The 16,879-nt window shown below is 50.6% G+C and overlaps 1 protein-coding gene and 1 long non-coding RNA gene across 8 annotated transcripts in view; one reads left to right on the top strand and one right to left on the bottom strand.

The window, feature by feature from the left end:
- LOC142013606 (uncharacterized) overlaps positions 1-15,661 on the bottom strand; it is a 235,829-nt gene extending 220,168 nt beyond the window's left edge. For all 5 annotated transcript variants that reach the window (XR_012645731.1, XR_012645730.1, XR_012645732.1 and 2 more), the window contains exon 1: positions 15,529-15,661. This is a non-coding gene — a long non-coding RNA (uncharacterized LOC142013606). The remainder of the gene's footprint in view (positions 1-15,528) is intronic.
- KCNN2 (potassium calcium-activated channel subfamily N member 2) overlaps positions 14,443-16,879 on the top strand; it is a 111,173-nt gene continuing 108,736 nt past the window's right edge. For all 3 annotated transcript variants that reach the window (XM_074995211.1, XM_074995212.1, XM_074995213.1), the window contains exons 1-2: positions 14,443-14,775; positions 15,705-16,822. In XM_074995211.1, coding sequence (XP_074851312.1) covers positions 14,754-14,775; positions 15,705-16,822 — 1,140 coding nt within the window. In that variant the 5' untranslated portion in view covers positions 14,443-14,753. The remainder of the gene's footprint in view (positions 14,776-15,704; positions 16,823-16,879) is intronic.

Below are 16,879 nucleotides of genomic sequence, written 5' to 3'. Positions count from 1 at the left end.
GCGGGCCATGCGCTACTTCGAAGTTGAAATTGAAGTTAGGTGCTGAAGACATCAAAACCACGATTCCAACCAGAAAATAGGAATAGGGTGCTACATCAACATCTAACTTCGAAAAACATGTGTAGATGCTCCACGTCCCGCTACTTCGAAATAGCAGGGTCCGCCATGGCAGCAATCAGCTGGGACATGGAGACGTGCTGCCCAGCCCCTGTGGGGCTCTATGGTCTGTGGGCACAATGGTTCCTAAAGCCATACAGACCAGGAAACCCCATGGCAGGAAGCTAAGAGCATGCAGGCAGCAGCCATCACACGTGGTACCCCTACACACCTCAGAGCGACCCTCAGCAGCCCACGGAGAGGGATGGCGACCATCCAGCCACCCAAGTGGTCCCAGGGCTCCCCCTCCGACTGACACCAGGGCTACCAAGGGTCTGTCCGAGGGCGGTGGGGGGAGGAAGAAGCATGGCCCCTCCTGGAGCGAAGCCTCGCTCCAGGACCTGCTGGGGCTCTGGAGTGAGGAGTTGCTCTGGGTGATGCAGAACAAGCAGCAGAACGTGGCCACCTTTGCCCAGCTGGCTGAGGGCCTGGCTACCCGTAGTTACCCTGCCTGCACTCCTGACCAGGTCAGGAGTAAGGTTAAGAAGATGCGTCAGGATTATGCCTGGGCCCGGGACTTGGCCAGCCAGTTGGGGGCTGCTCCCGCTGCTTCTCCTATTACCAGGATGTAGTTTAACAAAGACAATTACAAAGTGCTCCACTTAGGAACAATCAGTTTCACACATACAGAATGAGAAGCAACTGTCTAGGAAGAAGTATGGCAGAAAGGGATCTAGGGGTCATAGTGAACCACAGGTTAAATACCAGTCAACAGTGTGATGCTGTTGCAAAAAAAGCAAACATGATTCCGGGGTGCATTAACAGGTGTGTTGTGAACAAGACATGAGAAGTCATTCTTCCACTCTACTCTGCGCTGGTTAGGCCTCAGTTGGAGTATTTTGTCCAGTTCTGGGCACTGCATTTCAAGAAAGATGTAGAGACATTGGAAAGGGTCCAGAAAAGAGCAATGAGAATGATCAAAGGTCTAGAGAACTTGACCTATGAAGAAAGGCTGAAAGAATGGGGCTTGTTTAGTTTGGGAAAAAGAAGATTAAGTGGACACATGATAGCAGTTTCTAGGTATCCAAAAGGGTGTCATAAGGAGGGAGAAAACTTGTTCTTCTCGGCCTCTGAGGATAGAGCAAGAAGCAATGGGCTTAAACTGCAGCAAGCGAGGTTTAGGCTGGACATTAGGAAAAAGTTCCTGTCAGGGTAGCCAAAGACTGGAATAAATTGCCTAGGGAGGTTGTGGAATCTCGATCTCTGGAGATATTTAAGAACAGGTTAGATAAATGTCTGTCAGGGATGGTCTAGACAGTACTTGGTCCTGCCATGAGGGCAGGGGGCTGGACTCGATGACCTCTCAAGGTCCCTTCCGTCCTAGTGTTCTATGATTCTACAATTCTACCAGGAACTCAGGGCCATCCTGGGCCCCCAGAACACCACCTTCCTGCCGGCTGTCCTCAACACTGTGGCTGCAGAGCCCCAGCAGGTCAAGGAGCAGGAGCCGGGACCACTGCCCAGCCCCACGCTACCAGGGCTGGAGCCAGGCATCCAAGGTAGTGGAGTGGTCCAGCGGGGATGGGGAGCTGGTCACTGACCTCCCCGCTCACACCTCCAGCCAAGCATCCCCCTGACAGGCATCCCCCAACCTCGGTGGTGGTCCCTCAGGTATGTACCCCAGAGGGCACAGACCCCTGGGGCGGGAGCACCATACACAACCGCGAACCCTCCACACCCTCGGCAGACCTTGGCACTCCCGGGCCCAGCCAGAACACAGCCCCAGGATGGCGTCACAGCTGCCAGTGCCCATCAGCACCCACTTCCACAGACAGCACCACTCTGCCTCTGGAGAGTGGGGGTAGGAGCGGACCCACCCACCTGTCCACCGTACCCAGGGACAGGGACCTGGAACCCATAGGGAGACAGGGCGCATGGGCCAAAGGGCAGGGGTTGGTACTCATGGCCTTTTTCTCCCTTCCCCCCATTTCTGCAGCCGCGCCATCCGAGGGCCAGGCGAGTCTTGCCACGTCTGTGGTCCCAGACAACCCCTTGGAGGCGAGGGACAGCCACAGCCTGGAGGTACCCCCAGCACCGAGGCAGGCCTGCTCTCAGCGGAGCAAGAGGTGGCCAGCTGAGGACCCCCACATCACCGTCTCCATCCTGCGCCAGGTGGAGCTGGCAGAGCAGCGCCTCCATTTCAAGGAAAGGTGCCAGGCAGCCTGGTAGGACTTTATGGCCATCTTCAAAGATATTGCGGGCTTGTATTGGGAGCTCCTGCCCAGCTGCCCCCTCCTGCTGCCCTCCTGCCATGGCCTCACTTGCCAGCCGCCCAGGAGAGGAGCCTACTGGGCCTGATGTTGGCCTGAGGCTGATCCCCAGCCATACCTCCCATACTCCCTGCCCCCACCATCCCCGCTGGAGACCCAAGATGAGGTGGGCCACGGGACCCAGAGCTGGCACGGGTCACGGCCCTCCAGCCCTGCTCTGGAGTGATGGCCCAACACCCAGGCCACCTAGGTCCCACTCCATCTGTATATAGTTATCTCTGCTGTTCTGTTGACAAATATGTTCTAGCCACGGTTTTAGTAGTTTGTAATACACTGTTTTATTTTTCTCAAATATCTGTGTGCCGTGTGCTCGGTGGGGGAATTGTGATGTCAGTGGAGGAAGCATGCAGGAGGTGCGGGGAGTGCGTGGCAGGCCTGCTGAGGGTGGCTATGGCGGTGCTCGCTGGGGCCCCCGGTCGAAGTACTGGCGCAGGACCTCCCAAACACAGATCCCATCCCAGTGGGCCGGGCAGCAGTGTGAAGGGCCCCTACCAAACACACTTGGCCTGCACAGCATGAGGCCTGCATATTTACAACAAACCCCACAGACACGGTGTCCGCAGGAATGGACAGGGACCAGCAGCAGCTTAGCACCCTGCTGGCTGCCACCACCCAACCCCGAATGAAGGCCTCCCCCTTGCTCTCCATGGGGACATAGGCACCTATGAGGGTGTATGGGTTGTGCTTGGTCCCCCTTGGTGCTCCCTGGACACACCCAGGCCCCTCCCTGGCCCCCCACACTCCAGTGGGTGCATGCCCTGGCCTCCTCACCTCCATCATGAGGGCCCCAACTGTGGCCTTGCCCATGCTGAATTGGTGTCCCACGGAGCAGTAGCTGTCTGGAGTGGCCAGCTTCCAGACAGCTATCACGACCCTCTTCTCCAAGTCGTCGTCCCGCTCCCCCATGACCAGTTGCTCCCACCACTTGGAGCTGGTGGGGTGGCTCCAGAGCCAGCAGAGCACGCGGGGGGGGGAGGGCCAGGAGGGCCTGATGGTCTGCGGCATCCCCTTCTGCCCCTGGGCAGGGGGATCCCCTGCCAGGAACTTCTGGTTGGCCACTGGAGCTGTGGCTAGCAGCGCTCCCACTCTGCTGGTGGCAGCCAGCAGGGTGCTGAGCTGCTGCTGGTCCATGTCCATTCCTGTGGGCACTGTCTCTGTGGGGCTTGCTGCAAGTCTGCAGGCCTCATGCTGTGCAGGCCAAGTGTGTTCAGGAGGGGCCCTTTAAAGGACCGACTTGCTGCAGCCCTGGAAGGACTTATCCACCCTGTAACCCTGTCTGCAGCCATTCCTGGCCCCTTCTTTCGAGAGAGGCTGCTGGTAAGTGCAGACATTCTCGTTCCATGTCCAGGGTGGCCCCTTTCAGTGTACCACATGGCTCTTTCGATGTCGCTCAAAAATTGTCCAATTTATAAACAGGAGGGGCTACCATGTGTAGATGCTACATGTCAAAGGAGCGTCTTTCAAAGTCTCTCTTTCAAAAGACACTCTTTGGAAGTAGCACTCTTGTGTAGATGTAGCTCTGAAGTATCTTCTCATAATGCAGATTTTCCATTCTTGTGCTCATCCTAGGAGCCTTCCTCTGCCCCGTTCCAGTTTGAATTAATCTTTCTTACATATGGGGAAACTAGAATTACTATATGCCAAATGGGGTCTCATCAGTGCCTTATATATAGCGGTAATAACACTTCCATCTCTCTGCTGGAAATCCCTCATTAGATGCATCCTAGGATTACAAAAACCTTTTTCATGGCTGCATCAAATGAAGTATATCCAAGGTTTGTTGAGGAATAAGAATTACAGCCACACTGCTGAATCAAACAATCTTATGTCAAATGATAAAACAACAGACCGCACGAGAATTTGGACATCCACACTCCATTTAATAGTAAAATTAGTTGACAGTTTTACAGTGACTGGCCCCGTGGCAGCTGGCCCCCACATGCCGGTTAACACAATCGGGTGGTTATCTGCACAGGATAACAGAGATTTTAGTGTAAAAGGTAGAACACGTTAACACTTCATGCTTGGGTCTACACTAGCAAGTGTTTTTGAAAGATCCTGTGGAGCTGCTATGCACAAAAGGCATTCTTTCAGAAGTAAATTGAAAGAACACAACACTTCTTTCGGACGCGCTCTTCCAGGCCTGGATCGGGAAGAGCACGTTCTTCCCAAAGAAAACGTGTGTAGATATTCCACAGGCCACTCTTTTGAAAGAGGAGTTCTCCATGGTGCCAGCCAGCTGGCGTGTGGAGATGCCCCGGCCAGCAGCAGTGGAGCTTTAAGCTCCCTGTGTCCAGACGCATTTGAAGACACGGGGACCCAAAAAACCCATGGCAGGAAGCTGAGAGTGGGCTGGCAGCAAAGGCATGAGCCAGGGATTCACCTGGCCACTCAGAGGCAGGATCCACCAGCTGCATCTACTTCCAGGAGCTGGACAACTTCCTTGGGGCCAGGGATGCTGCTCCCCTGCCCAGGTGCTGAACACTGTGGTGTCCAAGCCAGAGCCCGAGCCACAGGTGAAGCCCGGACCCTCAACCCAGACCACCCTCCTGGAGCTGGAGTTGGAGCAGAAGTGCTCCAACAACAGGGTGCTGGTGATCACCATCCCTTCCTCAGGTCCATTGAGCCAGGATCCATCTAGCAGGGGCCTCCCGGACCTCCCTGAAGGACCCTCTGGTAGGTACCCGGTGCGTTGCTCACGCCAGGGTGTGGGGAGGTGGCACTTGCCTCTGCTACACCTATAAGCAGGCCAGCCACATAGCCGCTCGCCCCAGCACAGACACATCCTGGATGGCTGTACCTCCCAGCCTGTGGAGATGGCCACTGCGGACACTCAGCACCTGCTGCCATAGACAGTACCATGAGCTGCATGCCTGGGCAGGGGCTGGGGGACTGGACTGCACTGGGTGTGTGCCCCACCCATGCGGGGACCCCTCAGTGCCTGGGATTCCCGAGGATTGCCAGGCAATTGGCCAGAGGGGCAGGCCCATAGGGAGTGGGGGGCACAGCCGATGGGGCTGGGCTACAGGACTGATGCACCTTCTCCCTCTCTCCTTCCATCCTTACAGCTGTGCTGCCTAAAGGCCAGGCGAGCCCTGTCCAGGAGCCACTGAGTCCTCCAGCGGCTGTGAAGGGGGCTAGGACCTCCCCGCCCATCAATGATGCCCGCATGGGCTTGTGGCTGGAGACTACGTCTCCACAGGTGGGACGACGGGGACACCACCTAGGTGACCACCCTCTGCCAGCAAAATTCCAACCTGCGGGCCTGGCTGACACTGGAGAGGGCCGACATGGCCTGGTGGTAGGAGGCCTGGGATGAGGTGGCTGTGGTGCTGCCCAGCCTCCCACTGCTGCCCCCTAATTGCCCCGTCCCCCACTGCTGCCTTTGCCCTCATTGCTCTGTTCCTGCCTGACCGCCCCCTGCTGTCTTGCAGGACCTCAATCACTGGCTCATGGCCACAGCAGACCCCACCGAGGCAGCGCCCACCCCCTCCACACCCAAGCCCACTGAACCCCTCCCTCCCCATAGTCCTGGCCCCATCCCAGTGCCCATGGGACCACAGACCGTGGGGGGACACGGTAGGGGCTTCCACAGCCACTGTGGCTCGCAGCCCTTCACCCTCTCTGAGGACTGAGGTCCCCCACCCCCGTCTCATATCCTCAACAATGTACATAGTTATCCCCGTTCAGCCATACACACAGTTAAATGCACGGTTCTCACTGCACACAAGGTTTAAATTTTCAGAAAAATACTTCATTTGTTTTGCCACTGCCCTGTCCCTTGCGAATGGTGGTGAGTGGTGGAGGTACTGGGGGGTGGGGTCATGGTGGGCAGTACCTGGGGGAGGGTCATTGGGGTGCACGAGGAGATGGAGGGCAGCAACAACTACCATGGCCAGCAGGCAGACCACAGTGTCGAGGATGTCCTCATTGGGTAGCTGCTGCCGATCTACGAGGCTCTAGACTGAGCGCCTGGTCCCTGCACAAGGTCTGCTGTGCTGTCTGGGGCAAGGTAAGCCTCAGTATGTGCAAGGAGGGAGCCTAGGGGAGGGGGCCCTTTAAGGGAGCAGCTGGCTGAGGCTCCCAGAAGGGCCTGGAAGCCATGCAACCCTGTTCATGGCATTTCCTGCTCCGTTCTTTCTAAAGAGCGGCCAGGGCCGTGTGGCCGCTGTCTTTCAAAAGAGCAGATCGAAAGATCAATTGGCTTTTTGGGTGTGGACGCACTCTCGCGAAAGACGATCTTCTGGACATAGCCCATCTGTAAGATTATTCAATGTTGTAACTTCATATAAAAACTTTAGTTGGAATTGTCAATTACCCATTCCTGAGAAGCAGTGCATACTAGTATTCTTACCCAACTAGAGTGCAAAAGGTTGATTTATTAATAGCAATTTCTGCATGTGTTATCTTTCATGAGATACTGAAGTGTGTCAATTCTGCATAAACCAAGATTTCATAATTTCTACAAACAGGAAGCTTCTCATTCTTTTCACTACAGATACGCTTCAGGATATAAGTCAGTCACTAGGTCTGTACATTTACTGCAGCAGATTTTCCTAAAAATGTGCAGGTTATTCATGGGCAACCTGAACTGTACCCTAAAGACACAACTCACTGTTTGAACAATCTGCAGTCAAAAATCTTCCAAAGCTTGCTGGAGTGGAGGGGTAAGAAGGTACATTCCTTCCTTTGGAGCCTGATAAAAAAGCCCATTGACGATAGAGACTTTTATACTTACTTCAATTGGTTTTGGATCAGATCTTCTGTTTGGTCAGTTCTGCTGGAAGATGTGAGGGAGGTGAGGCTGCTTACTCTAGTCTCATTCCTTGTTCGGAATTTGGATGGACTATTGCCGGCACCCACAGGGCTTTTCTTCCTGGTCCTCTTTTCTACATCCACATACAACAGAACAGACTCAAGCCCAGTGACTTTTTACAAAAAGTCATAGTTCTCCACAGCTACCTGCTGACCTTACCATCAATTTAATGAAGAATATTAGAAAGAAAAATAATTTCAAAATCTTCACTGTAAATAATTCCATATTTACAAATTAAAACAATAGAACACAACATTTACTGTGCAGTTGATTGCAGTATTGCATATTAGAAATGGCCTAATGCTGCAGCTTTATCACAGCATGGCTGAGTTGCAATTTGTCCTGTTAAGGATTATTAGGATCCATTCATGGAACACCTACTTCTGGCAGGCATTTGTGAATCTTCTCACCCTAACTAGCAACTAATTGGGCAGAGGAACACAAAAAACAGAGAGGGGGTCCCATGTGGCCAAAAAAAAAAAAAAAAAGCCCATCCTGGGCTGTGCTTGGTTGTCAGGCATTGATTGACTCAGAGAGGATGTTCACAGCACAGCTGCCTAGAAAGGAAGCCAAAAGCTGAATAGACCATAACACCCCATCTGCCAACTGGAACTAAGATTAAAATGTTCTTCTGTGGTCAATTATTTCATTAAGTCAAAAACAAACATGTGAAAGGACATTTAATTGTTGGAGAATTAATAAGGCAAAAATGGTAAGACTGAAGAAAATTTTAATGTGAGATCTCAAAAGTGTGAAGTTGCTATTACAATACTTTAAAAGCATTACTATTTAAGCAGAAGTGGTGTTCAGGGAGCAGCTTACATGGCAAGCAGTGCAAAGCCTTGCCCACGTAAATGTGTGGCTTCTTCTCAACTTCCTTCAGCTCAAAGTCTTTTGTGTTTCTCATGGAAAAGAGGTTCAGGAGCCACCCCCTACCCAACGCCCCAGAAAAAAATTATATTGTGATTCAGACGCTACATATCTCTGCAACCTCCGGGTTGTCCCACATCCTTAACCCACTCTCCCAGATCTCTGAGGTCACTAAATACAGTCATCACCACCTTTATTACTTTCAGAGAGGTAGCCAAGTTAGTCTGTATCTTCAAAAACAACAAGAAGTCCTGGAGCACCTTATAGACTAACAGAAGAGTTTTGAGCATGAGCTTTCGTGAGCACAGACTCACTTCATCAGATGCAGCATCGGATGAAGTGAGTCTGTGCTCACGAAAGCTCATTCTCAAAACTTTTCTGTTAGGCTATAAGGTGCCCCAGGACCCTTCGTTGCTGTTACAGATCCAGACTAACACGGCTACCCCTCCGATATAAGAAGTCCTGGGGCACCTTATAGACCAACAGATATTTTGGAGCACAAACTTTCGTGGAAAAAGACCCCCTGTCATACATCTGATCAAAGAGACAGTCATGCATCTGATAAAGCAGGTCTTTGCCATGAAAGCATATGCTCCAAAATCTCTGTTAGTCTGTAAGGTGCCACAGGACTTCTCTATAACTTTGCTTATGATTGTCACTGCTTCAGTTCCACCTCTGCAGAAATTCTCATCCACACCTTCCTCTCCTTTCTTCTTGACTGCATCAACTGGTCTTTATGACTGCAAATCCCAGCTCTGTGGATTCTAATATATGCAGAACGTTCTTTCCCATTCACTTGTATGAAGCTGCACAACAAAGATTCACTTCTTAAACCTCCACTGGCATCCTATTCATTTCTGAATCCGGCTGAAAACTGACCTTGTTTTTAAAACTCTCCATGCTATATTACTGCAATGATAGCATTCCTTTGCGCCTCTTTTTGGTCTAGCCATCTCTGTATTTTCTTACAGTCTCACCATTGTGTGAACAAGCCTTTTCCTCTGCAGTTCCTGTCATCTTAATAATTATCCTTTTCCCTCTCTGGATCCCATTTCAAGTCTCAGTTAAGTATTTTCCCCTTACCTATGTATCTTATTTTGTATCTCTCTCTGTTATTGCCTCCTTCAGGAGTTATGTTACCTGTTTCTTCCCATTACAACTAGTAATGGCTCTTGATCCATCTCATAATTACAGTGCTGAAAAAGCCACTTTTTCTACAATTTTAAAATGTGTATCCTGTTGAATGCCCAATGATACAACCTTTACCTGTGTTAGTAAGCATTTACTAGTACAAGAAGACACTATGAAGTTAATAGGACTCACCAATAAAAGTCACAATCCAGCTAAAGGATTACAGCTGAGGTGTGAATCTAGCCCAGTTATAGTATGACATCACATCTGCAAAAAGCCCACTATTCATTTGGACGACCATGAACTATATCGGCACAAGGTCCTGCTATTTAAGATCTCAGTGACAATCAACATGCTAAATAATGTTGTTCAGTCTCATCTTTAAATAAGTCCCAAGGGTATTTCAGTTGATAGAGCTCATGGAATGCATTTGCAGTAAGCTACTGCTTAGAATGTTAGTGCTGAGTTCTAGTCAAACAGTTTAATTCTTTGTACGCACATATATCTCTGCCCCCTTTAATAGTGAATCCAACTCTCTTTCAGTGATGTTTAGAAACTCATGGCGTGAGAAGGCTAAAAAGTATGCTGCATATTATCAATTTCAGCCTCTGTGCAACTTCTCAGCCTTTCCAACTTATTTTGTTTCCTGTCCTGATGAACAGAAACATGTATCCTGTAATCCTTAAGTACGAAAAATTCTTATTGGCTTGAATATGAGTTTTGCATTCATAAGGACTGCAGATCAAAATAACTATTTATAACTTCAGTGAAAGTGCTCTCATACAGTAGCTATCTTTATGTGCCTCCTAAAACATCTATGGGCTAAAACAATGATAGGGATTTTATTTAAGTTTCTTAAACTAGCATTTTCCTGATCTAATAAACCTAGCGGTATTTTTTTCTATATCTGTTGGGCTCCACATGTTATCAGTGGTAGCTTTGTCCTAAGTATTGATCTTGTCTTAGCAATTACTGCTGTTAGAATAGCCAGATGGAAAACAGGATGTTTTTCTAATTATCAAACTAATTCCAAAATAAATCTCTCCCTATAACATGGCAACTCTAGAATATCAGCATTGTGACCTAAAACAGGGGCGAGAGCCAGCTTAATAGGAAAATAAATATTTTTATGATTAAATGAAGAAATCTCTAATAATTATTCTGTACTGCACATGGAATTTGACCTTTTGATCTCTATATACGGTCTGAATGCCAGGGATACTTTTTAAAATCACTAATAGTCCTACTTACAACAGCTTCATTAATAAAGATGCAGAGTTTTACTGTGTAACTGTGGCTGGTGGCAAGAGGGAGAGCCCAGGTGTGCAGAAGTAGGGCTGGCATGTACTGGGGGCCAGCAAGCTGAGGGGGAGGAACAAGGCAACTCTGGGGAAGCACAACATCCAAGTACGTTGCTGAAATTAACCGCCTACCTCAATGGGGGGTGGAGGGGCTCAGCCAAGTGCTCCTGGCAGCTCCGTGCTGACCTGCACCGTGCAGGCAGGCTGGGCTCCAGCCCCAGCAGGTCCTTGGGGCTGAAGGGAGGGAGCAAAGTTCTCTAGAAACTTGCCCAGGACGTTCCCCACTGCGGTGGGGCATGGAGCTGGGGAGCACAGGAGTGGCTCGGCTGCGGAGAAGGAAGCCAGCCTGGGGAGGGGATTGCGACACACTTACTTGGCTGCAGTGGGCTGGGTCTGTCCCCCAAGGAGCAGGACATGGATCAGGCAGCATCAGGCCAGAGGCACCGTGCCCAGAGTGCAGGCAGCTGGGCTGGGGCTGCACCAAGGGCTGTCAGGAAGCCTGTGCAGAGCCGTGTGACCCCTGCATATGCACCGGCCGCTGTGTGCTCCCGCCTCACGTGCCAATAATAATCCAATCGCCTGTCACTCTTGGCACACGTGCTGTTCAGCTTAGCACGTGCCTTTTATAAAACCATTTTAGCAATTTTGCATTATGACAAACTAGTGACCTTCCGATACTAAGGTAATTCAATTAGCATTTTACCTGTACTATTAAAATGCTATTACACTCACCCATTCTTACATATAGTTTCAAAAATGCTTATGATGAGAGGTGCCTTTTTATTCTTGGTCTTTTGCATCTTTGACAGAGAGATTGGGGGGTCCATTCTTCTAGCTTTTAGAAAAGTAAGCTCCAGCTAATTTTTTAAAAATTTTAGACTTTTAAAATTTGTGAATTAAAAATAATCCCTACATAAATGAAACAAACAAAAGCTTGCAGCTCATTAATTTTATCATATGTTGAGTATATTAGTATGCCCTCTTGTGTTAAACAAGAAAATGCTCAGTTGTTTATTGTCTTAATGAAAAGATCAAGCAAGCTAGCTCATAAAATATTCCAAAAGCTAGTAACAGCAGAGTGCTTGACCTAATTTTAAGGACAGACACAATCTGTTGACATTAAATACACTAAAAATGGGATTTGTAGATGTTCATGAAGAATATTAAATAACAATAACATTAATTCTCCTTTACAGAACACAGCAAGCTTTTACATATACATTCCACTACTAAAATTACCTTTTTTCCCCTGATTTTATAATTTATCAGGTAACTAAATTATCAGATTAGATGAAAACACAGAAAATCTGCAGCTTTAGTTGCATATTTAGGATTTGCACATGATAAACAAGATATGAAGTCTTTGGGAATAAAAGAACAGATGTAGTCAGGAAGGCTGAAGATGAGAAAAAAGCATATTATGGTAACATTAACACTGACATGAACTGACAAACTAAGAAACTTCAAAGTTTTAAACTGTGTGCATTCTTTAATTCATACTATCATGAAATAACCTTCTTGGTACTCAATTGCATATAGAATTTCCATGCACGGAGAGATTTACAAATATAACCCCTGAGATGTGCCTTTGTGTACTAATCCAAATATTATCATACGTTCAAGATTGCAGACTACACACAGTGGCTAGGTCTACGCTAGAGCAACCTGTTGACAGAAGTTTCTGTTGGAAACTTCTGACAAAACTTCTGTCGACAGATCACAGCCAGGCTGCCAAGCATACTGAAAGAGCGAGCCGCTCTGTCGACAGAGAGCAGCTGAACTACCTGGCCGCGCTCTCAACCAAATGGTCAACAGGAAGTACAGCAGACAGGTTTGCCTGGTGTCCCAGAAGACCTGTCTGTCGACAGAGGGGAACATCCAAATCATCCTTCTGTGGACAGAATCTGTTGACTGGTGTTTCGCCTCATGGAGGAGTGGCAGAATGCTGTCAACAGAGGTGCCACGTTCTGTTGACTTACTGCTGACAGAATGCTTTGGGAAAGTGGACATTCCATGGGTTTTGTCAACAAAACTCTCTAGTGTAGATATAGCCATTGACTTGAAGAAGTTGGCGTATCTTTGGATTTTGTTTTGTCTGTTTATAATGCTGCTTACTTTAAATGTTTGTTTCTTAAAAGTAAAACTATTCCTTTTACTCAAATATGTGAGATTTGACCCAATGGATTTATGTAACTCAAATACATATTAATAACGTTTGAAGGTGCAGAAGGACGTAACAGAATATTGAAATATCATCTTTCATTCAAATACGTATTAAGGGACTTTAATCAAAACCAGATTGTTAACCTAAAAGGTTGACATCTTTTAGCAGACAGTATGATACTGTATATCATACAAATTGATATCTACAAACACTTATTTTACAATCATGTGTAAGTATACTTAAATGCCTTAATCTGTGGGTTGCTGCAATAATCCTGTGATTGGTTTTTAGAACCATAAAGTGTTATTACACAAGTGAAACTGCTATGAATATGTATTTGCAACATCTGCGTCCTAAAAGCAATATACCATATTATAGCTGAGAATACTGAATAGCTGCTGTAAATTTGCTTTTCCTACTTTAGTTATTCAAAAACTTCACCACTCCTCTCCCAGTGCCTCCTCCTCAATAAAATTATCAAAGACAGAATCCATTAAAGCACAAAATATCATTGGGAAATCTAATTATTTTGTGAGATGAAAATACCTACCAAGAAAACAAAAACAAACAAAATAACCTATTATTACCAACAATTTTTTCCTACATTTCTATAATTTAGATCCTTGAACAAACACTTTCCCTAAACTATTAGGGAAAAAAATGAAGATTTCTAGAGACTGTGACCGTCTAAGATCAAGACACTCAGAAGAAATTTAACAGTTGAATTTGTGGTTGTTGGAAGCAAGCAACGCAGGGGAAATGCTGACACAGCCTCAACTACAGCAGTGAGAGCATCACCGCTATAATAAATGAATCACTTACCATTTTCATGATTCTTTCCTCTCTCTAAGTAAATGCAAAATAGAGACTTTATCTGGCTCAGACATTAAAATATCTAAGGGAACTGCTAAAATGAATTATTCACTTGAAGTCACTTGGGAAAAGAAGGCAAAATGGTAGTAGATGGCCAACATTAGAGTTATTGCAGAATAGAATTTCAGGAAATTGGATCCAGGTCAGAAATTCAATTACTTAATGAAAATGATCCTGTTTCACAGTAAGGCTTGGACCTATTAGAACAAATCTCCATCCTGTAAATCTTTTCTTGGACTATTGTTGGCAGATTTTTTTAAAACCCTGTGACTTGTCTACTGACCAACTACTCTTCTACTGACTGACTTCTCCCAAGTTTTCAATGCAAAATAATAAGTTCACATTGCAAAATCCTTCAGGTTTTTTATCGTTGTTGGTTTTGAAAAGTGTTTGGAATTTTGTTAGACAAAACAGTTATTTTAGCATATCCCTTTATTTTTAGTGTGAAATCCATTTACAGCTTTGTCAGTTCTGTGCCTCTCTCCTCTCCCCTGCTCCCGCTCCCTTTCTTTTAAAGCAGTATATTGGTCATTTAGTAATCTAAGCCTCTGGATCCAATCCTGCAAACCCTTACTCACAGCCGTACTCCTTTTGCTAGTAGGCCGCTGACATCACATAAATGATATATTTACTGAAGGAGTGCAGTTTTGGACCCCAATTCTGCAAACCTTTATGCATGTGGCTGAAACTTCTCCTTGCCTTAGTTGCCTGAACTTCAGGGCAAATCCTGCTCCCATAGAAATCAGCAAGACTTTTTTTCCAGGGTCTTTAATGGGAGTCAGAATTTCACCCTTTCAGTGGCTGCATGTGCATCAAGGGACAGGCCCCCCCCCCCCCCTTTTTTTTTGAAAACAGCTCGGGTCTGCTCTCTACTCTCTCACAGTCATGCTTGGTCTCAGCTCACAGAGCGGCAGAGCAGGAGCCGCTGGCTAGAGGCACAGAGTCATGCTACCTGCCTGTCTTTCAGGGCTGCGGGGAAGGAGCGGCAGGGGGCCAGCCCCATCCCAAACAGAAGACAAGAGCCAAGAGGAGTCCGCCGCGCCTTCCCTCCAGGCTGCCGGGGATCGCTGGCCGGCTCCCCGCGGCCATTGGCAGGGCCTCTCCGGTGCTCCGCGCAGCCCGCAGCGGTGCGGCCGAAGACGGGGACGCGAAGAAGCGGCTCGCGGCGCCCGATGTTTCGGAAGAAGCGTAAATGTGAGCGAATCCGCCGGGCGGGGTCCAGGCGCGCGCGGCTAGGAGCGGGGAACCCCCCCTCCAGGAGGCGCTTCGAGCCCAGGCGGCCAATGCACGGGGGTGGGGGGCTATACCTCAGGCTAATTGTCTGTGCATCGCCGCAGCCCTGGGTGCCCGTTAGCCACCGCCACGCGCCCGGCTCCACACCCCCGCCTCCCGCCCCCCAGGGCCCCGCGCTTGCGGGATCCGAGCCAACACCCGGGCAGGGTCGGGATCGCCGCCTCTACCGCGGCGGTGCCGGGATCCCCTGTCGTTCTGCCTCCAAGCGCGCCAGTGGCCCAGAACTCCTCCCCAAAGAGTTCCCGGGCAGGGGGGAATCCCCACGCTCAACCCTCCCTGGAACAGGCCGCTACTGCCCTAATCCTGGCGGTGCCCCGGTCCCGCTGCTTGTCTGGCAGCTGCGCCTTCGGCGAATGGACCATTGCAATGCTGCGCTCCCCCGGCTTCCAATGCAGGTGGGGTGGGCACAAACCTGCCTGCCGAACCCCCAGCCGGAGGGAAGCCAGACGAAGCCCTGTGCTAGCCAGGGCGGCCGATCGCGCTTGCGAAGGGTCGCACACGCCCCGGGTGGACGCGGGAGGGCGGGATGAGGGCTGGGAAGGAGGACTGAGGCTCTTCACGGTACTCCTGGCCCGGTGTTTTCATTGCTCCAGCGCGGGACGGGCGAGCGCCGGGCACGTGCCCCCGGGAGCAGATGGACGGGTGGGCCCTTACCTGCCTGAGCAGCGCATGCAGCTCCCTTGCCCCGCCCGGGCTGCGTTGCACTGCGGGGAAGATGGAATTCCCCGGGCAGGGTGGGGCTCGCGTTGCCTGGCGGCGACAGCAACAGCTGCTCCTGGGGTTCTCCCCTCGCCCCCCTCCCCTCACGCCGCAGCTTTCCCGTCCTCCAGGTGACGTCATGCCCGTTGTTTTGGTCCGCCCGACCAATAGCACTCGCCGGCTGGATTCTACGGGCGCCGGGATGGGCCCTTCGTGGCGGCGGCAGGACTCGCCGCTGCCGACCATAACGCATTGCGCAGGGTGCACCACCGCCTGGTCCTCCTGCAGCTTTAACAGCTCTGACATGGAAACGTCGCTGCAGTTCCAGCCGGGCTTCTGCTCAGAGCAGCAGCAGCGCTCGCACCTGCATTGCCCGCTGCCGCCGCCGAGCCAGGAGAAGCCGAGCCTGCTCCAGCAGCAGCCGCAGCAGCACAGCCCATGCCTCCAGTGCAACAACTGCTCCTACCCCGCAGCTCCGGCGGGGGATAACCTGTCCCTGCTGCTCCGCACCTCCTCGCCCCTGTCGGGCGCTTTCCGGACCCACTCCTCGCCGCTTTCCTCCTCCGCCGCCTCGTCCAGGCAGGGCAGCCAGCTGAACGTGAGCGAGCTGACCCCCTCCAGCCATGCCGGCTCGGCCAGGCAGCCCGCCCACCACCCGTACCACCACAACCACCACCACCACCACCACCACCCGCCGTACCACCAGTGCCATAGCCTGCAGCAGCAGCAGGCGGCCAGCCCCAGCAGCAGTGTCAGCAGCGGCAGCGCCTACCCGCACCCCGCGCAGCCCCACCAGCGGCGGGAGAGCAACCCCTTCACCGAAATAGCCATGAGCAGCTGCAGGTACAACGGCGGCGTCATGCGGCCGCTCAGCCACCTGAGCTCGTCCCGCAGGAACCTGCAGGAACTGGACTCCGAGTCCCAGCCGCTGCAGCCGCCGTTCTCCAGCCCCGCGGCCGCCGCCGCCTCGGCCCCGGAGATCGTGGTGTCCAAGCCGGAGCACAACAACTCCAACAACCTGGCGCTGCACGGCCCCGGGCCGGGGGGCAGCGCGGGGGGCAGCAGCCAGAACAACAGCGGCAGCAAGTCCAGCAAGAAGAAGAACCAGAACATTGGCTACAAGCTGGGGCACCGCCGCGCGCTCTTCGAGAAGCGCAAGCGGCTCAGCGACTACGCGCTCATCTTCGGCATGTTCGGCATCGTGGTGATGGTCATCGAGACCGAGCTGTCCTGGGGCGCCTACACCAAGGTACCTGCCCCGCTCGCTCGCCGCCCGGCTGCAGTGCCCCGCCCGCCCACCAGCTGC

The sequence above is a fragment of the Carettochelys insculpta genome, chromosome 5 (assembly GCF_033958435.1).
Source record: "Carettochelys insculpta isolate YL-2023 chromosome 5, ASM3395843v1, whole genome shotgun sequence".
Taxonomy (NCBI): Eukaryota; Metazoa; Chordata; order Testudines; family Carettochelyidae; genus Carettochelys; species Carettochelys insculpta.
Note: the sequence above shows the minus strand (reverse complement) of the source record. Positions and strands in the feature narration are given on the sequence as shown.